At 51.3% G+C, this 20,400-nt stretch overlaps 2 protein-coding genes across 5 annotated transcripts in view; both read left to right on the top strand.

Annotated features, from left to right (window-relative positions):
* Thada (THADA armadillo repeat containing) overlaps positions 1–13,762 on the top strand; it is a 294,404-nt gene extending 280,642 nt beyond the window's left edge. For all 4 annotated transcript variants that reach the window (XM_029531298.1, XM_029531301.1, XM_029531299.1 and 1 more), the window contains 2 exons: positions 10,540–10,709; positions 11,586–13,762. In XM_029531298.1, the coding sequence (XP_029387158.1) occupies positions 10,540–10,709; positions 11,586–11,966 (551 nt within the window). In that variant the 3' untranslated portion in view covers positions 11,967–13,762. The remainder of the gene's footprint in view (positions 1–10,539; positions 10,710–11,585) is intronic.
* A 1,944-nt stretch (positions 13,763–15,706) lies between these two features.
* Zfp36l2 (ZFP36 ring finger protein like 2) lies at positions 15,707–19,880 on the top strand. Its single transcript, XM_021218168.2, has 2 exons — positions 15,707–16,125; positions 16,623–19,880. The coding sequence occupies exons 1-2, from the start codon at positions 16,075–16,077 to the stop codon at positions 18,027–18,029; spliced, it is 1,458 nt and encodes a 485-aa protein (XP_021073827.1). The 5' UTR covers positions 15,707–16,074; the 3' UTR covers positions 18,030–19,880.
* The last annotated feature ends 520 nt before the right edge of the window (positions 19,881–20,400 follow it).

Here is a 20,400-nt window from a genome sequence, read left to right as displayed (position 1 = left end):
TGCCTTGTTTGTTTGTTAGAGCACAGGACAATCAGCGCTATCTTGTAATGGCGAATGTGAGGGCGGCTCCCCACACTGTGGTTAGAGTCAAGAAATTATCTTAAAACTTGAGAGACTTTGAACTTTAAAATAGTATTGAAGCTGTTAAAGGCTTTGAGGACTTTTAAAGTTGGGCTAAAATAATTTTGCATTATGAGATGGTCTCAGGCCTATGGGAGCAAGAAGCCAAATATGGCGGTGTGAATAAATTTATAAATTTAAATATTTCTCCACCATAGGCTCTTGCAAGGTCCCAGTTGGCAGTGCTGTTTGGGGAAGTTGTAGAGCTTGTAGAACAGGGAGTGCATCACTGGTGTGGGCTTGCCTCTGTGGGATAGCCTCTCCCACTGCCACTTCCCTCTCTGTTTCCTGATGTACCAGCAAAATATGATCCAGCAGCCTCCTGTGCTGGCCACCTGCTGCCATGTCCTACTGTTGTGGACCTGAAGCCTTTGGTCCATAAACAAAAACAACCCAGCCACAATAGTAGCTCTAATTCTGGGAGCACAGAATCCAGACACCATAGTGATCACTAGGAGCACAGAGACACTACAGTGGTCACTGGGAACACAGGGAGTAGAGGCAGGGAATATTGGAGTTGAGGGGGTGAAGGATGGTGAGAGCAAACGCCAGCAGGGACATCTTTCTGGATGTTAAAGACGCCGATGTGTCTGTCTAAACCTACAGAGGAAGGTCGGGTCTGCTGATCAGGTTCTCAAGAGTCGAGTTTAGGGCGGATTGCAAAGGGAGAGCGGTTATCTGAAGATGGCCAAAGGAGAATGCCAGGGTGTCCAAATCAGAGACCAAGAGAAGAAAATACAGCCCCAACTAGAAAATTAAGAGTACAGTGGCTTCTGCCAGGAGGAAGAGGGGACACAGGAAAGATGGTCAAAGTAATGGGTGTGTTCCCGGCAGAACAGATTCTGATTGAAAACCGTTTTTATAATGGCTTCCCCTTCCCGCAGAGGTCAGACCCTGGGCCTCCTCACTCCTGAGCCTCCTGCAGCTGTGTAATAGTCGCCTTTAAGACTGCTGTTTCCGAGGCCTGGGACACTCTGAAAGCAGAGTGAACTTGGAAGTGGAAAGGCAGTTTACCAGTGGACCCCATGGAATGTCCTCACTCACTCAGTGTAGGCTGGCCCAGGACTCTGGCTGAACTGAAACATGCAGCTCCCCAGAAACTGTGCCACGTACATCTCTGGGAAGCATGCAGTTCTTCGGTGTTGTTCAGATTAAGGCTATTGGACAGCTAAACTGACAGAGGGAGGACCCAAAGGATTGAGATCAACAGCAGCAAATGGCTCTAAGGGAGAGGAAACGATCCAGCTTCAAGGCTGCCTCCCTTCAGGAATGCTCCCTCATACGATTGTGTGGACATTTTGTGTGTGTGATGTCAGGCAGTTGTCTTCCTACAGGCTTCCATGAAAAAGACCAACTAGAAAGCAGACTGGGGCCACGCAGTGGTGGTGCACGCCTTTGATCCCAGCACTTGGGAGGCAGAGGCAGGTGGATTTCTGAGTTCGAGGCCAGCCTGGTCTACAGAGTGAGTTCCAGGACAGCCAGGGTTACACAGAGAAACCCTGTCTCGAAAAACCAAAAATAAAAATAAAAAAATAAAAAAGAAAGCAGACTGGGGCAATGAGATAGAAACCAAACAAGTGCGCCTGTGTCATCTGGGGGAAGAGACCGCTCCCCGCAGCTCTGTGGTTCAGCCCTGCTCTCTGCCTGGAACTCCATTCCTCCGGCTGCTTCCACCTGAGGCTAGCCATGCAGCTGATTGCAGCTGGGAAAGCCCTTGCTTCAGTCCTGACTGGGAGGAGGTACAGAAAGCAGCTTTGCTTCCGGGCTGTGTAGACCACCCTCCTGGGCTCGCACGTGCTCTAGTCCTTCTACCCCTAGACTTTGTCCTTTTCTGAGCCCGGGCCCTGGAAATAAGAAGGGTTAGCTTCCCCCCACTTTCCCCAATTTTCATTTCTTTTTTGGTTGGTCTGAGATAGAATCTAGAACATCATGCCTGCTAAGCAGACCCTTCCTCTAAATTCTACATCCAGGCTACTGTCTTTCAGCCCCTTATCTGTACCACTCAGGGTTAGGGACTGTGTCCTAAGGAGCAGTGTTCATTGAACAGGCTCTTCCTTCCTTCCTTCCTTTAGATTTTTTTTTTTTTTTTTTTTTTATGTTAGTACCCTGTCATTGTCTTCAGACAGACCAGAAGAGGACATCAGATCACATTACAGGCGGTTGTGAGCCACCATGTGGTTTCTGGGAATTGAACTCAGGACCTCTGGAAGAACAATCAGTTCTCTTAACCTCTGAGCCATGTCTCCAGCACCATACAGGCACTTTCTTAAGCACCCATTTTCCTTGAATGTCTCAGGGCACAGACTTTAATTATCAAGAGTCCTCTTTTCTGGTCATGCTCCCTGCTTCACTTTCTTCAAGCTCCTTTCTTTGTTTGAGATGTAAATTATAAAATGTAGAATTATAACCATTTTAGGAGCTAGAGAGGTAGATGTCTCAGCAATTAAGAATTCTTGTCCTGTCAGATGCCCCAAGTTCAGTTACCAGCACCCTCATGGTGACTGACAACCAACTGAAATGACAGTTCCACAGGAGCCAACACATAAGGTGCCCATGTGGTACATGTACATGCAGGCAAAACACTCGTACATATAAAATTAAAAAATAAATCTGGGGCCAGGCGTGGTGGCGCATGCCTTTAATCCCAGCACTCGGGAGGCAGAAGCAGGCGGATTTCTGAGTTCGAGGCCAGCCTGGTCTACAAAGTGAGATCCAGGACAGCCAGGGCTAAACAGAGAAACCCTGTCTCGAAAAAAACCAAAATAAATAAATAAATAAATAAATAAATAAATCTGGGGCTAGCGAGGTGGTTCAAAGGTTAAGAGTGCTTGCTGCTGTTCCAGAGGTCCTGAGTTCAATTCCCAGCAACTACATGGTGGCTTACAACCATCTGTAATGGAATCTGATGTCCTCTTTGGGTGTGTCTGAAGACAGATCACTCATATACATATAAATAAATAATCTTAAAATGATAAATCTACAATATGATTTTGGTTAAACATTTTTTTAAATTTATTTATTATATGTAAGTACACTGTAGCTGTCTTCAGACACTCCAGAAGAGGACATCAGATTCCATTACAGATGGTTGTAAGCCACCATGTAGTTGCTGGGATTTGAACTCCGGACCTTCAGAAAAGCAGTTGGGTGCTCTTACCCACTGAGCCATCTCACCAGCCCTGATTAAACATCTTTTAAGTTGCCTTAATTATAGCCTGCATGTGGAATGGAGAGGACAACCCTTATGTGGGATCTAGGGATCAAACTCAGGTTGTCAAGCTTAAGGCAAGCATCTCTGTCCACTGTCTCACCAGCCCAAAATTAACCAATTGAGAATACACGGTTGGGTGACATTTCATACATTCTACAGTCATCACTGCTGTCTGGTTCCAGAACATTTCTATCACTCTTCTGAAAAAAAAAANTTCCAGAACATTTCTATCACTCTTCTGAAAAAAAGGATGAACCTAAAAAAAGAAAAAAAAAAAAAAAAAAAAAAAAAACCATTAAGCAACCCCTGAAGGCCAGCAGTGCTGCCTGTTTCCATGAGTCTGCCTTCTCTAGACACTTCATATAACTGACCATAAAATATTCCCTTGTGTTTGGCTTTATTCATAGAGCTCATATAAGACATACCCATTTTGTAGCCTGAATCAAGCACTTTCTTTTTGAGTCTAAGTGATATTCCACTGTATAGCTCTGCCATATTTTGTTTATATATTCATCTGTTAATGAATGGACATCGGGTTGTTAAGGGTGTTTCTTTGATTGTTTCTGTACACATTGTGAAGTCCCAGGTCTCTAGGTATGTATTTGAGAGTGGAGTTTCAGGCCATATGGAGGTTACATGTTTTAATTACTGCACAATACAAAACCCATCCTTAAAGCGGGGTATGATTAATGTACACCCATAACACCAGGTCTTAGGCAGCTAAGGCCAGAGCCTCAAGCAATAAGCCTTGAGAACTCTGAGTTAGGTCTCGGTCAAGGTAGAAGGACAGACCTGCAAACTATCCCCTGACTAATACACACACCAGCGTGCCCCACCCATGCACGCATATACGCACGCACCCTGAACCTTTGGCCCTTCTTTCTGCTCAGCTGTCCTCACTGTCGCCCTCCTCTGAACTGGTATTTCTTTCATGCCTTGTTCCTTACTTCTCTTCCCTCTTACGATTTCTTCAAGCTCAGCTCCCCATTTCCAGCAGCACAGGGCCATGTCAGCAAATAGACACCAGGCCTGATGAAGGAAGACTGTATTTCCAGGGCAGCTGCCAAAAATAGGGTAACATGGGACAGATGAGGGTATTAGGAAGGGGTTTGAGCAAAAAATCAGTTTCAAGATAGAAAATTCCTAGGGCAGAGACTGTGGTTTGTGGTGGGTCACGTGGCCAGCATCTACAAGTTCCATCTCAAAATAGGATCAGTGATTTCCAGAGATTAAATCATAGGTACTTAACATTTCAAACCGTGTTTCTAAATCCTTTTATTACATTTCTTTCCAGTATGTGAGTATGTGTGTGACAGCCATGGAGGCAAGGCAATGACACTGGAGGCTAGAGAGGCTTTGCAAATTCTTAAAAGTCATTTAGTCTTAAGAGCTCAGACTGAGAAGAAATGCCTTCTCAGCGAGCAGGCCACCTGTGAAATCAGCTAAGGAACAGTGAGGTAAAGAGAGCACTGAGGGAAAGGAACATCTCAATGTATCTGTTGAGTGAGGGATGTAGACTGTGTGTGAAGAGCCATTGAGCTCTGACCTGGCCAGGGAAGAGGCAGCCAGTGAAAAGGGAGCCCAGGTCTTCCTGGTACCCCACGGGCTTCCCGGTGTGTAGGCATTAACTTGCTTTTTTGGCTCACGAGGTTGGGGTCAGATTGCCATTCCAGGGGAACCACTTTTGGGAAGAATAGAATAACACAAGCCATCTACCATCCTCAGAGCTGCAGGCATGGGACCCTTGGATACTCAACAGAAGGAAGCCACCAAGAAGCAGGCCTGGTCACCAGAGGCTGCATAGGTGACGATCACCTGAGGAGGGCTAAACTGATTCAAGCCAGAGGACTGCCATGTGTAAGACACTAAGTGTAGGCCCAAGTATTCTGAGATGGGCTCAGCCCTCTACTTACCAGGGCCATCTCTCCAGCCCAGCTGCATCCATTTCTTTACATTGAGAGGCACTCTGGAGGCAGAGGCAGGTGGATCTCTGTGCATTCAGGGCCATCCTGTTGTACATGGCAAGTTCCAGGTCACACAGGGCAACACAGTGAAATCCCGTCTCAAAAATAAAGAATGACTGGTCTACGCCGGGCGTGGTGGCACACGCCTTTAATCCCAGCACTCGGGAGGCAGAGGCAGGCGGATTTCTGAGTTTGAGGCCAGCCTGGTTCCAGGGTCTGCTTCCCAGTGAATGCATCCAGCTGGAAGCCCAGTGGCTAGGAGACCTGAGTAGTGGGGTCAAAGAGATCAAGATCCCGAGACATCAGGCAGAAGACAAAACAAATCCAAGGGTAAGCAGCAAAGCACTGACTGGTTGGAGGCAGCTCAGCTCAGCAATCCAGAGCCGGGCTGCAGAGCCAGGCTCCCTGATACCCGCTGCCTGTGCAGTCTTGACCTATGTCCTCCAAATGTCAGCAACCCTGCTGTCTACCTCATTCTTGCAGTCTAGGAGTTTTCCCATTAGAGAAACAAGCAAAACAAGCAGGTTGTCTACATAAGACTGTAATCCAATAGTAATGGCTGGTATCTGTTAGAGACTGTCTTAGTCAGGGTTTCTATTCCTGCACAAACATCATGACCAAGAAGCAAGTTGGGGAGGAAAGGGTTTATTCAGCTTACATTTTCATACTGCTGTTCATCACTGAAAGAAGTCAGGACTGGAACTCAAGCAGGTCAGGGAGCAGGAGCTGATGCAGAGGCCATGGAGGGATGTTTCTTACTGTCTTACTTTCCCTGAATTGCTCAGCCTGCTTTCTTATAGAACCCAGGACTACCAGCCCAGGGATGGCACCACCCACAAGGGACCTTCCCCCCTTGATCACTAATTGAGAAAATGCCTTACAGCTGGATCTCGTGGAGGCNTTTCCCCAACTGAAGCTCCCTTCTCTGTGATAACTCCAGCCTGTGTCAAGTTGACACACAAAACCAGTCAGTACAGAGACCCAGTACGCACAAACATGTTTTCTCTCCATCTATATTATCTATCCATATCTAAATAGACAGACATAGATCTATAAAGCTGCTTTTTGAAGTCCTAAGATTGAACCCAGCCCTACTCAGTACAAGAAAAGCTTCCCCCCCCCCCTGGAGCCGCATCCCCAGCCCTCCCTGGGACTGCTGATGGACAGCAGGGAGTTGAGAGCCATGGGGTGACCACTGTAAGGGTCCCAAGGCAGGTCTGACTAGCAGAAGAGGAAGAAGAAAGTATAGCGGATGAAGCAGACCAAGGGGGAGGGAAGGGAGGTGAGAAGAGGACTGTGACTAACGGTCTCAGTGGCCACATCTGTCAAGGCGAGGCTGACGTGGAGCCTGCGGGTCTCATCAGAGGGTCACCTAGTCAAATGCCCATAAGGACAGGGCAAGCAAGAAAACAGCCCTGAGAATAGCAGTGTGGGAGCAAGAAGAAAGGTAAGCGGCGCGCACCTTTAATCCCAGCACTCGGGAGGCAGAGGCAGGCGGATTTCTGAGTTCGAGGCCAGCCTGGTCTACAGAGTGAGTTCCAGGACAGCCAGGNGGAGGCAGAGGCAGGCGGATTTCTGAGTTCGAGGCCAGCCTGGTCTACAGAGTGAGTTCCAGGACAGCCAGGACTACACAGAGAAACCCTGTCTCATAAAACCAAAAAAAAAAAAAGATAAGCAGTTCTCTGCCACGAGGCATGGCCAGCGCTCTTCTCAGACACCAGACTAATGTGTCAGTCATTTTCCTCAAACCAAGCTAGTCACTCTCTGAGAAAGGGCCTGGGTTTTTCCTCGTGTCTCTCACACAGCAGCTGATCAGTACACAACTGTGAGTAGGAAATTTCTTAGACTGGTGGGTGATGAGTTGGGAAGAGAGAGGGGGGCAGCAATCAATGTGTGTTAATGTGCAGGGCCCCCAACACCCTGACCAGTCCCCTAAAGCTGACACAAGTTCCCACAGATGCCTCCACTGACAAGATTCTCCAGAGCTACAGAAAGAACAAACTCAGGCTGTCATCACTGAACAGCTCTCAACTGACCTGTCAGGAGGGTGAGAAAGAAAGTCACTGGGCCTTAGTCTAGACAGCATTCCCCTGGGCAGCTCTCAACCCTGGCACTCAACTCCAGGGCATCCAGTACCCTCCTCTGGCTCTGCAGCACACACACACACACACACACACACACCCCTGATAGATAGATAGATAGATAGATAGATAGATAGATAGATAGATAGATAGATAGATGTGTGTGTATACATACATACATATATGTGTGTGTGTATGTGTCTGTGTGTGGTGTGTGTGTCGTCTCTTTCCCGCCCTCTATGTGTGTCTGTCTGTCTATCTGTGTCTCTCTCCTTCCCTCTCTTTCTCCCTCTCCCTCTCTTCATCTCTCTCTGCATTGCCTTGATCCCCATAACTTTGTGGTAAGTTTTGAAATGGAAAAGGGAGCTTGTGGATTAAATCCCTAGCTTTTGTTTCTGATTTCAGGACCCCTTGAGTATGCTCGGGTCACAGCAGACTCCTAGCCACACTTGTTTCTTGGCTGCTGGCTTTCCTGTTTCCCTGATGGACTTGCCAGCCTGAGTGCTAAGTGGAAAGTCCCCCTCGCTCTTCTCTAGCCTCCCTTTAGAGGCATCCTGACCAGCAGAGATCCGACTCTGTCCAAGTTTAGCCCAGGGCCAAGTAGTCAACTGGGGGAGCCAGAGACCCACACCATCTCCTCCCAGCATCCTACCTTCCTGGCATCCTCCCTGGTGGTTGTGATCCTCTTCAGGTTCATGTCCAGCCACCCCACACATTCTTCTTGTGCCTGTCATTCTCCAACCCCTTCCTAAGGATGACTTGTGACACAGAGGGAAGCCATTTTGCCATCAGTGTAACAGCCTGTCCTTTCTGGTGACATGTCTGGTCACACCCATGTGTTCTTTATTAGACCCAACAGATGTGTAGTCTGAGCTACAGACATTGATTTTACTACTAAGAGGATTTTGTTTAATGGTATGTAGCCCTGGACTCACTATGTAGACTAGGCTGCCTTGAACTCTGCAGCTCTGCTTTTCTCTGCCTCCAAAATGCCATGATTAAAGCTATGCATCTCCATACCTGACCTGAGGAGAAATTTTATCTCTTCTGCAGAGTTTTCAGTCCTTGCCTTAAGATCAAGGGGGGTAAGGGAGGACGAGGGAGAGGGAGAGGGAGGAGGGGAAGGGGAAGAAGGAGAAGAGGAGGAGAAGGAGAAAAAGAAGGGCAGAAAAGTTAGAAGGGTACATTCTTCTGAGATCTCACGATCAGCTGACCTTATACTGATCCCATAATACAGGCTTACACCCATGCCTTTTCAGTGGTTCGTTCTCTCTCTCTCTCTCTCTCTCTCTCTCTCTCTCTCTCTCTCTCTCTCTCCCTCCCTCTCTCTCTCTCCCTCTTTCCCTCCCTCCCTCCCTCCCTCCCTCCTTCCCCCCCCCCCCCGTGGTGCTGTCCTGCAGGGAAGCCATATTTAGCACTGCACTACCAAGGTACAGCCTTGTGCCTGCTCCCAGTGCTGACTGAAGTGTGCAGGACAGTCAGGGCTCTGAGAGTGAAGGGATCATCTCTGTGCTGCCTAACGGTCGGCTCTGCTCTGCTCTGGTCAGTCACTAACCTGCTTATCTCACCATTTAAACAAAAAAACAAAAAAATCGTGCTTCTGCAAGTTCCTGCCGATCTTTGCTTCAGATGTAACATGAAACTGTTGGCAATTCTGTTTCCTCAGAGCCACTTGGAGTTCTGTGACTGTACAGTAGTAGCTTCAGCTCTGATATCGTCATGTGTGAGGCAGAATTAGTAACACCCAGTCCTTAGCTGCTGGGGGCTGAGGATGTGGCTTGGTGGCACAGAACTTGGCTGGCATGCATAAGGCCTGGCACCACCAAAAAATAAAAGCCTAACTCCCTTCAGTAGGGCTACAAGTGTCACAGGCCTTCCATAGCCCAGCTAACGCTGGGGACTGGCCTTCCAGTCCTCACTTCAGCCCTTTCCTGAGTGTGCAGAGCAGGTTCAGCTGGTTGCCAGATGGCCAGGGACATTCTCTGGGCTGAGCTGAACTGTGGATGGGGAGATAGGAGGGTTCGGTAGAAGAACTCATCACATGGAGGCAGGGGTGCGGGGGGGGCTTCCCCAGAGATCCACTCAGAGTCGAAAACCTTAAGTCCTGAGGTTCAGGTTCCCTCTTGCTCAGGTGAGAAGGCTTAAACCAATGGTAAAAGTGTCAACGCCCAACCCTACTCAAAACTCCACATTTAGGCCTAAGGCCAGACAGACAAGTAAGCAGGGGTCGTTCCCCACCCCCAAGTTACCTGCTTCCCCTTTGTATACTTGCTCTTTCAGCACCTCACCCCAGAAAGCCCAGAAGTCAGGAGGATAAAGAAGGAATTCACTCTCCATACAACAGCAACAAAATGTCAGCCAAATCCTAGGCTCAGGTCATAGGTCAGTGGTAGAGAACTCACCTGACACATAATTTCAGGACCAACACGCGGTGCCTTTGCACAGCTGTGAGAAGTGTGAGGCTTTCCATCTCTAACTGGTGTGAGAGCCGGGTCAGCCCAGTTGGAGGGCGCCTGCCTAGAGTGCTTACCCAAGGGCTCTGTAAGACTACAGGCCTGGTGCCACACACCAGTCTCCCCAGTACTTGGTAGACAAAAGCAGAGGATATCAAACATGCAAAGTGATCCTTGGCTACAAACCAAGCATGGTGGCACCTGGAATCCCTGTGTCCAAGAGGTAAAACCAGTTGTCCTTGCCAGCATCCAGTCGGAAGTCAGCCAGCTACATGAGACCCTGTATTTGGGGAGGTGGGGGAGGTGAAAGGGAAAAAATGTTTTTACATGTGAAATTTGAATGGTAGCATGTACGATAGCATTTTATTGGCACACAGCCACCATCTCTATTGATTTCTCACTCTGCTCTGAGATGACAGGACTCCCTCTCCTTCCACTTGTGCTAGCGAGGCCGAGAGAGATGTCTAGTCCTACAGGTGCTGCTGCTCTACAGCACAGCATGGCGGGGTTCAGGCTAAGGGCTCGTACTAACAGTGTAGAAAAAAAGACCCAGGATGGGATCAAGAGCCATGACCAGTTCCACCACCACTGCCACCCCTGGGGTGGTGACAGGAGTTTAGCCAAGACCCTTCATGTTCTCAGACTCCTCTACACTTCTTAGGGCTGGCCCTGAGCTACATTCAGTGACTGTCTCCCTCCTGTCCCTACAGAATTTGCCTTCTGCCAGGTGGATGCCTCCATTGCTCTGACCCTGGCCTTAGCTGTTCTGTGTGACTTGCTCCGGCAGTGGGACCAGCTGGAGCCAGGACTGCCTATTCTACTGGGATGGCTACTGGAAGAGGGTGATGACCTCGAGGGGCATGTGCAGAGCCCACATCAGGTAATCCCAGTTACTTAGGGAGCTGGGGGACAGACAGAGTGTCCTAGCCTTGAGGTGGAGCCCTGAGGGCCTAGGGAGTTTCTTGATAGTAAAAGGTGTGCCTCTAGCTGCTCTGATACAGAGGAGAGACTGACAAGGAGAAAACCTCCCGGGTGAGGCTTACAGGACTTTGGAGGTCCTGATGGCAACATTCAGACAAGTTAGGAAGGGCACTTTAAAAAATGCACCTTGAATATTGAGAATAAAATTATGAAAAATGCTTATCAGTTGATCTTAGCATTTCCCGAGGATTAGGGTCCTTCTAGAGAACACGGCACTCAACTCTTCCTGATAGGGAGCCGTCACACATCTGGAAACTGAAGACCAGCATAGGCAACACAGGCACTGGGAAACCAGCAGTCTGTCCCCACATATGTACACCAACCCCTCAAAACCCAGTCTGTATATAAGAGACAGGAAGATGTAACAGTTGGATGAAATGACCCTGAACACACTTGGCCTTCTAGAAATGTGGTCTCTAAAGGCTGCTCTCACACATGTCCCGACACTCTTTGTTCTGCTGTCCAGACTTCCTTTGCGCCTCCTCTGAATTTTCTCGGCACACCTTAAAACCTAAGACCCACTTCCACACCACCAGTTCACCAAGTATCTTGGCTTGGAGCTACTTCACATCTTTATCAAAGGTCGTGTTACAGCAGGGAGGGAGGTATTGAGTGAAAGTAGAAGGTGACCTTCAGAGCAGCAAGTGCTGTGACATGGGCACTGACAGCCCAAATGGGCCCTGTCAGGAGTAGACACAGCTCCCACATCTAGTGCTGTGCCCGGCTCCACAGGACTCCTCGGAGACTTACTTTGGCTGTTTGTCACTTGATGTAGGGGGAAGAAGAACACATATTTGAAAAATCAGAAGTCAACTTCTGGGCTGAGACTCTGACCTTCGTGAAATACCTGAGTAGGCAACTCTTCCATCTCCTCTGTCAATCTGGCTGGCAGTCCCCTCGCTCCCAGAAGCTCTGTCACTTGCAAAAGATAGCATCAGAGCAGCGTCACCTCATCTCTCAGCTCTTCAGAGAACTTCCACTCTCAGCTGAGTTTTTGAAGACAGTGGAATACACGAAGCTGCGCATTTGGGAGGAAAGGACTTTGGCTGTCCTGAGGCTGCTGGCCTGCCTGGAAGGAAAGGAGCTTCTCAGAGCCGAAGACTGCCCTAGGGAATGGAGACAAGTAATGGCCCCAAGAACAGAAGCGGCATGCTGAGGAAAGGTGGCCGGGCCTCAGCTCAGGTCTGCAAGACGAATGGCAGACACCAATCGAAACTCTTTTCCTCTGGTGCCTCCCCACTTCTGGGAGTCCAGGCTTCTGTCCCTTCCTCCAGAGGACCTTGTCTGCAGCACACTCATTCAAGGCAACCCAATTAATTGCAGCTACCGAGGAAGTGAGGCTGCTGTCTGCAGATTCACTCTTGTCCAGGTGCAGGCCACCTGCAGGCCTGAATTAGTCGGTGCCATCCCAAAGCCAGAGCCCATTTCCCCATACACTGACTGCACTGAATTCAGTGTTAGCATACGTCTCTCTCTCACAAACACACACACACACACACACACATACACACAGAGTGCTCTTTTGTTCGGTTTTGTTTAGCAAATACCTATTTGGTCATATTTCTAAACTTTTATTCCATTTTAGTAAAAGATATGTTCCAAGTGTTTGATTCTGGGAACATTAAGAATCTACAACATGCAGATGCTTGTGTTTTATTACCTACCTTTCCAAGTCCTTCAGTGGCCCATATTAAGAGTCCCCACTGTCTTACCCAGAAATGCCTGCAAAGGCTAGGAACCCCTGTTGTCACCCACCACTGGCTTCAGCTATTTGATGGAACCTGAGGAAAAGTGAAGCCTGAGCAAATGCTTAATTCATTCGGTGCCGCCACTGCTTACTGTCCTGGGATTGGTGGAGACAGCAGAGCTATTTATACGTCAGATGCCAATAAACACATTTACCCACTTCAGGTGATTCCATCTAGAAACGGTAAGGGTTTGTCACTTCAGGCCCAGCATCCTCAAACACCAGCAGGTGGCGCTCTTGCACACATTATGCTGCTGGTCTAGCTCTTCAGCTTCCGCTCTTAAAACTTTAAAACTATTATCAGCACCTGTACATGATAGGAGGACACCCGTGCCCCAGCATGGATGTCTGAGGAAGTTGAGGGACAACTTTATAGAGCAAGCTCTCTCCTCCCACCTCTGCATGGGCTCCAGAGATCCAACTCAGGCTCAGGCTTGCAGAGCAAACACCTTTATCCACTGAGCTGCATCGTATGGCCCACTTACCACGTTACGTGTACTTCCAGAGTGTGACACCCACAGACACTTGCCTTCAATTCACGGCGTGGATTTGTTACTGTAGTGTGATCCACAGTCCCAGTTATCCACAAAGACCATGCCAGCCGTAGCAGGAACTTGTAGGGCCTATAGACACTTCTCAGCTAGTAGTCACTTAGAATCGTGGAGAAAAGGGACTGCATGGGCAGGCAGAGAGGCACTCCATATGCTATCTCCTCCTGCAGAGACGCTGACATTTCACATGGAACTGGTCTCTGAGAAGAAAACCATCCCACACCACAAAAACAGCTGTGCTGGAGTAGAGACCTGTACGCAGGGAGGGGGAGGGAACGGAACCCCCAGGTGGTCTTAGAAACGCCCTGGGGCCTGTGTGGCCCTGTGGTAATTACCTAGTTAGGTGGCACAACCACTGCTGATGAAAAATTGAAAACCTAACATTGTTTAGTTTGTTTTGGGTTTTGCTTTTAGTTTTCTGAGTCAGGCTTGCTATTTACACCAGGCTGGCCTCAAACCTGTGTTAATCCTCCTGCCTTTGCCTCCCGATTCCAGGAGGCAGGATTCCAGGCACACACCACTATACCCAGCATTACACTACTTTAAGATCTAGCTGGTGAGAGGGGCTGGTGGTGATAACCTCGGGAGATTAATTCTGACCAGGGCCCAACCTTCCCTCTCCCCTCTGATCTAAAATGAAATAAAAGCAGTTACATGACAATAAAACTATCTCATACTAGCAGGCATGCAGTCCCAAAGCATGTTCCAGCACATGCTTATGTTATCTCCAATTCCATCCTACCAGGTCTACCCAGTGGGTGTTCTCGCTGCACTGCCTGCCGTTAGCTGGGAATTACCCCAGACTTGGATCTTGGCTGGCTGTGGCCAGTCTGGGCGGGCAGGAGGGATGGAAGGTTCCACAGGTTTGTATCTGAAATCCTACTAGCAGCAGCTAGGGCAACGACTGCTGCATGCTTTCCTGAGAGGAACCAGAAAAACCTTAGTCACAGCGTCGTGCTTACATTTGGGGTCCTAGGGGCAAGAGCAACGTGGGTGGGAAGGGTGAAGCGGCCATCTTCCCTAAGTCACTACACTTGAGGGTCCTAAGATCTGGGTGGCCCCTTGCTCGAACCACAGCCAAAAGCCAGTTTGCTTTAATATATAAGATGGAGAGGGTTTGGTTCCTTTATTGGGGTATGGTCTCACTCTCACACTAAGCTGTGCTAGGCTGGCCTAAAACTCACCGCAGTTTGTGATTAGTGCTAGGATTATAGGCATGAACCACCGTACCCACTTAGCACTGCAGTGTGGCCAAACGCACCTGGACTCGCGAGCCTTTTGAGTGACAGATCTACCTCCTTAGCTTCAAGGTTAACTGATACAGCCCAAGTGCACACTGGACTGAGTCAACCACACAGGAAGAGCAACATGGGAAGGATGTAGTTGGTCAAGCAGCCTTCTCTGGCAACTACTGGGCCTTCCACCCAGGGCAACCCGGACTGCCAGCTGGGTGAACTCATGGGCCCAACTCCAGCTTTTGGCAGCCAGTATAAAGTGTAGGGACCTGACCAGATGGGCCTCACTGGGCGTTAGGTGTGTGCTGTGTAGAGGTGTGTGTGTGTGACCCCTCTCAAAAAAGAGCCAGGGGCCTTCTGGGAACGCTTTTTCTAGGGAAAGCTGGTAGGAGTCGCACTAAAGGCAACAGAATGAGGACCTCTTCCCCCAACCTGGGTGGTGGTTCAGCAATCACCGCCTCGCCTCGCCTCCGGCAGCTAACACAAAGCTTAGATTCAATGCGGTGCCTCCCACAGCAGAAGAAGGAAGGTTGCAGGATTCGACAGGCCAAGGCTGTACAGGCGCGGGAAGCCTTGGCTAGCAGCTGCACCCACATCCCCGAGACGGGTGGGGAGGCCAGGCCAACCAGCAGGCACAAAGGTGAAGGAAGTGACTTCCTCTATGTCCACACTGCTCCTCCGACTTCCCTCTAGTCCCCCGGAATCGGCTTTCCCGCCCCGGACACCCCGCGCCACTCCGCGCCTTTGGCCCAGGCTCAAGGTCTTGTGATGTGATTAGCAAAGCCAGCGCCTTGTCCTCAGACACTCGGCCCTGCCCCACAGGCCGCAGCGCTCAAGCCCTGTTTACTGAGCCTGGGCGGGGAGAGGGGCGGAGAAACGCGCCAATGCTCCTCCAGGCTGGCCGTTCCCGCCCCCACCCCTTCTGCGTCTCCACGTGCAGCCGGGCCCGAGCTGCCACCTACCGGACAGGCCGCGACCCCCGCTCCTAGTCCCAAGCAACTTGGCCACGCGCACCATTGCAAAACTGTTGCGTTTTGCAGTTCCCTGGCGCGGAGCAAAAACAAGGATGGGAGATGAAAGCTGCGCTAGTCGTGCCAGCCGGATCGGGCGAGGAAAGGCACGTCTCGGGCAGATAGAACGTGTACGTGCTTTCCAACGCTAGACTCCAAGAGGCGGAGGAGAGCGAGGTATTCCCGCCGCCGCCACCCAGCATGACCCGAGGGGGCCCGCACGCCCCACGCCGCTCGGGACGCCCAGGCTGCCCGCCCCGTTCCGCCCCTCCCCTCCCCTCCCCTCCCCGAAGGGGAAAAAATTGGCGGCGACCAATGAGAGGCCGAGAAGGAGCCTGACGTCCGCGGGCCGGCGGGCGGCGTTGCCTGGAGACCCCGGCCGGTCAGCGTTCAGTCCCCTCCCCCGGTGCGCTTTGCCCCGCCGCCCTCGCCGCTCCCGGGCGGTATAAAGGGCGCACGCTCTCAGGTCTCCGAGTTCCACCAGTCCGCGAGCTGCCGACGGCTCGGGCGGGGGGCGGGCCGGGGCGCCGAGCTGCGCTCTCGCTTCTCCTCTGCCCCCCACTCCGCGCTTGGCCTCCCGCCTCCTCCTCGGCCGCGCAAGCAAAACTTTCCGTCCCTCCCTGCCCCTCGCCCGTTATTCGTCTCGGTTCGAGCCGCGCCGCACCGAGGGCTCCTCCCAACCTCCCCGCTTGCAGTTCCGACCATTACAGGACCCAGAAAAATGTCGACCACACTTCTATCAGCCTTCTACGATATCGACTTCTTGTGCAAGGTAAGCCGGAAAGGATGGCGGTCGACCTGGAACCCTTTGGAGTTCCGATACTTGCCGCCGGGCCGGGCCGGGCCGGGCCGAGCCGAGGCGGGAGGGACCCCTCCAAGTTGACTTTGCGGGTGGAGGGAAGTCCTGGAGTTAGCAGTACTGTGTGCTTGCGACTGTGGGCGTGGAGAGCTGGGAGGGAGCGAGTAGCGGCTGGAGCAGCCGTGCTCCTCCCGAACCGACCGCGGCCACGCTGCCGGGACTTCCCGGATAGCGTTTGCGCCGCCCACCCCGTGGCCACGGGCCCAGGATCACATGGCTAGACCCGGAGCGGCCGGGGTGGGCGTCCTCCACTCTCTCCGGCCTGCGTTTTGTGAGTGGCGGTGGAGGCTGAATCGGATCCCACCAGAAACCCCAACAAGTGGGCAGTTGGGACTAGGGCGTTCACTCCGCAGTTAGCCCCGACTCTCTTTCCCCATCCGATTTTCATCCCGCTCCCCTCCCTTTGGCAGACGGAGAAATCCCTGGCAAACCTCAATCTGAACAACATGCTGGACAAGAAGGCGGTGGGGACGCCCGTGGCTACTGCCCCTAGCTCGAGCTTCACTCCGGGCTTCCTGCGACGCCACTCGGCCAGCAACCTCCACGCGCTCGCCCACCCCGTGCCCAGTCCCGGCAGCTGCTCGCCTAAGTTCCCGGGCGCCCCTAACGGCGGCGGCAGCTGTGGCCCCGCAGGCGGGGGCGGCCCGTCCTCCTACGGTCAGCTCAAGGAGCCTTCGGGGGGCAGCGGCACGGCGCTGGTCACCAAGGAGAGCAAATTTCGGGACCGCTCGTTCAGCGAGAACGGGGAGCGCAGCCAGCACCTCCTGCACCTGCAGCAGCAACAGAAGGGGGGCAGCGGCTCCCAGATCAACTCCACGCGCTACAAGACGGAGCTGTGCCGTCCCTTCGAGGAGAGCGGCACGTGCAAGTACGGCGAGAAGTGCCAGTTCGCGCACGGCTTCCACGAGCTGCGCAGCCTCACCCGGCACCCCAAATACAAGACGGAGCTGTGCCGCACCTTCCACACCATCGGCTTCTGCCCGTACGGCCCGCGCTGCCACTTCATCCACAACGCGGACGAGCGGCGGCCCGCGCCGTCGGGGGGCGGCGGCGCCTCCGGGGACCTGCGAGCGTTTGGCGCGCGCGACGCGCTGCACCTAGGCTTCGCCCGCGAGCCGCGGCCCAAGCTGCACCACAGCCTCAGTTTCTCCGGCTTCCCGTCGGGCCACCACCAGCCGCCGGGGGGACTGGAGTCGCCGCTGCTGCTCGACAGCCCCACGTCGCGCACGCCGCCGCCGCCCTCCTCCTCCTCGGCCTCGTCCTGTTCCTCCTCGGCCTCTTCCTGCTCTTCCGCCTCGGCGGCCTCCACGCCCTCGGGCGCCCCGACATGCTGCGCCACGGCGGCGGCGGCCGCGCTGCTCTACGGCCCCGGGGGCGCGGAGGACCTGCTGAGTCCCGGAGCACCATGTGCCTCCTGCTCGTCCTCCTCGGGCGCTAACAACGCCTTCGCTTTCGGCCCGGAGCTGAGCAGCCTCATCACGCCGCTCGCCATCCAGACCCACAACTTCGCCGCCGCGGCCGCCGCCGCCTACTACCGCAGCCAGCAGCAGGGCCTGGCCGGTCCCGCGCCGCCCCCGGCACAGCCTCCCGCGGCCCCCGCGCCGCCCTCGCCGCCCTTCGGCTTCCAGCTGCCGCGCCGTCTGTCCGAGTCGCCCGTGTTCGACGCGCCCCCCAGCCCCCCGGACTCACTTTCGGACCGCGACAGCTACCTGAGCGGCTCGCTGAGCTCTGGCAGCCTCAGCGGCTCCGAGTCCCCCAGCCTGGATCCCGGCCGTCGCCTGCCCATCTTCAGCCGTCTCTCCATCTCCGACGACTGAGGCAAGGGGGCGCCCGCGAGGGGTTGGGAAAGGCGCAGCAGGGGCCATCGGTTGGGGGGGGCGACACTGCCACAGACTCCGAGGCCCCTCCGAGCACTTGGACTCGAACTCTGCCGGAAGGGGCCCCGCCCCTACCCTTTCGGTTTTCTCGATTCGTTTTTTGTTTCGTTTTTTTATTATTATTATTTTTATTATTATTGCAAAGATTCGTTCTTGTTGATAAAAGCCAACGAACTTCTTTGTATGGATGAACAAAATATTCACAACAGGGCGGTTGTGATGCGGAAAGANCAAAAGATACCAAACGCTTAGGTCTCAGATGAGTTTGAAACTCTAGTTTTAGAAGAACAAAATCAGCCCAGCACCAGCAGCTACCAACCACCATTCCATCTCTTCTTTCACTGAAAGCCTTAGTTACAGTCCGGATGTGAGAACTCTTTTACCTCNGAGGGTAACCAGNGNGAGCCAGCAGGCTGCCACCTNCCTAAACNATAAGCTTCTAGAATTCAAAATAATGCCAAGAACATGCCTTGATTCGAGTCNCTNGATCTCAGCCTCCTTTGTGGTGGTTGTTTACCTTGTTTTTGTTTTTTAAACAAAGTTCTGTATGTCTGGGGGTGGGGAAGCCCTTGCATTCCAAAGTTTGATAANGGGCTCATTGCCACCACTTAGTGTTTAGCTTAGAACCATCTCCTCTGCTCTCTGGAAGCCATGGGCAGAGCTCAGTTAGTTCATAGTTGTTGGGAAATAAAAATGCTTCATTTTTAGCTGTTCTGAGTTGATCCGCACCACTGCACCACAACTCAATATGGAAAACTATTTAACTTATTTATTATCTTGTGAAAAGTATACATTGAGGATGTTGTTCATACTGTATTTATCGAGTATGATGAAAGCAATAGATATATATTCTTTTATTATGTTAAATTATAATTGCCATTATTAATCGGCAAAATGTGGAGTGTGTTCTTTTCACAGTAATATATGCCTTTTGTAACTTCACTTGGTTATTTTATTGTAAATGAGTAAGAAAAATCTTAATTTAAGAGATTGTATGTAATATTTATTTCATTAATTTCTTTCCTTGTTTACGTAAATTTCGAAAGATTGCATGAAGAAACCATGCAATCTTGATGCTGTGGAAGTGGTTTGAGGAACATTTTGAGGTTTTCTTAGAATGTATAATGGTTGTAGCCCATCCAACTTTAAAGAGACAAAGGTGAGTGCAGACTCTGCAGTCAGGCTCACGTGTGGCTTGCTTCTCTACATCCAGCTTTATAAACCACCAGCTCTACTGTGACGTTGAGTATAGAGACATGTAGCAATAATGGGGGAAATGGTCTCAGTGCCTTCATAGGGCCCGAACTTGCCTTAAATCTTCCTCAACCAAATAAGTATTTCATTAGTGCTTGAGAATTTGAATGTCGGATGGGTTCACCTGCACAAAAAGAAAAGATTTTTTTACCACTTTTTTTTTTTTTTTTACTATAGCTATGAAGTGAAGAGGCCACGTCTTAGCGCTGAAATGTTGGTGGTACATGAATATGCCTTGTTTAATGACAGTCCAAAAACTTGTGTACTATTATTTTTCAATGTAAAGAGGCAGGAATGTCTCCGGCTTTCCTGGATGGCAGATGAATGAGCAGTTGTTTAGTTTGTACGTAGGTACAGTTGGAGCACCGCGNGTGCACTCTGGACTACTTTGACAGAAGTAGGTTTCTGAATGTAACAAGATTAAGTCAACTTGAGTTGTAATATATTTGGGGGAATCAGTTCACTACAAATTGTGACTGTAAACATTGTACTGTAAATGTTTTGTAGTTTGCCCCAATAAAATTTTTTGGAAAAAAAAAAGCTCTTGAGTAATGGCTTGGCTTGGGGGGGGGGGAGTTGTTGTTTTAAACTAGGTCTCCTGGCTTCCCGTGGCAAGTCTGGGAAGGGTGTGTCGAGGAGGTGGGAGCTGGCAGGTCTGGAAAGAGCCTGCATCCACTTGTACCTGGGTTTGTTTTCTCGCAAGTCTTTTCAGCTGAAAGAAAGTAATTATTTGGCTGTCAAGGGCATTTGTTAGCTGTTCTCTTTGGTAATAAGATGCATCCCAGTGTTGGCTGACTGGCTGGTGGCAGGGCCTGGCGGGAGACTGCGAGGGGTGTGGCCGGCCTGTGAGTCACCCAGTGATCACGTGGATGCTCTGGCTGCTGAAGGTCCGGTTTTTCTCTAGTAAGCCTGACCCGGACCAGGAGGTCTGGGCTAGGGTTTTGCTTGGACTTTGGTGAGCTGGGGTATGTCCTTCAGAGAGGGAGGAAGGAAGATGAAGCCGGTTAGACTTCTATCTGGGCGATGTTTGTTTACACAGACAACTTCCTCTGGGAAA

The sequence above is a fragment of the Mus pahari genome, chromosome 18 (genome assembly GCF_900095145.1).
Source record: "Mus pahari chromosome 18, PAHARI_EIJ_v1.1, whole genome shotgun sequence".
NCBI lineage: Eukaryota > Metazoa > Chordata > Mammalia > Rodentia > Muridae > Mus > Mus pahari.
This window is presented reverse-complemented; position numbering and strand designations above follow the sequence as displayed.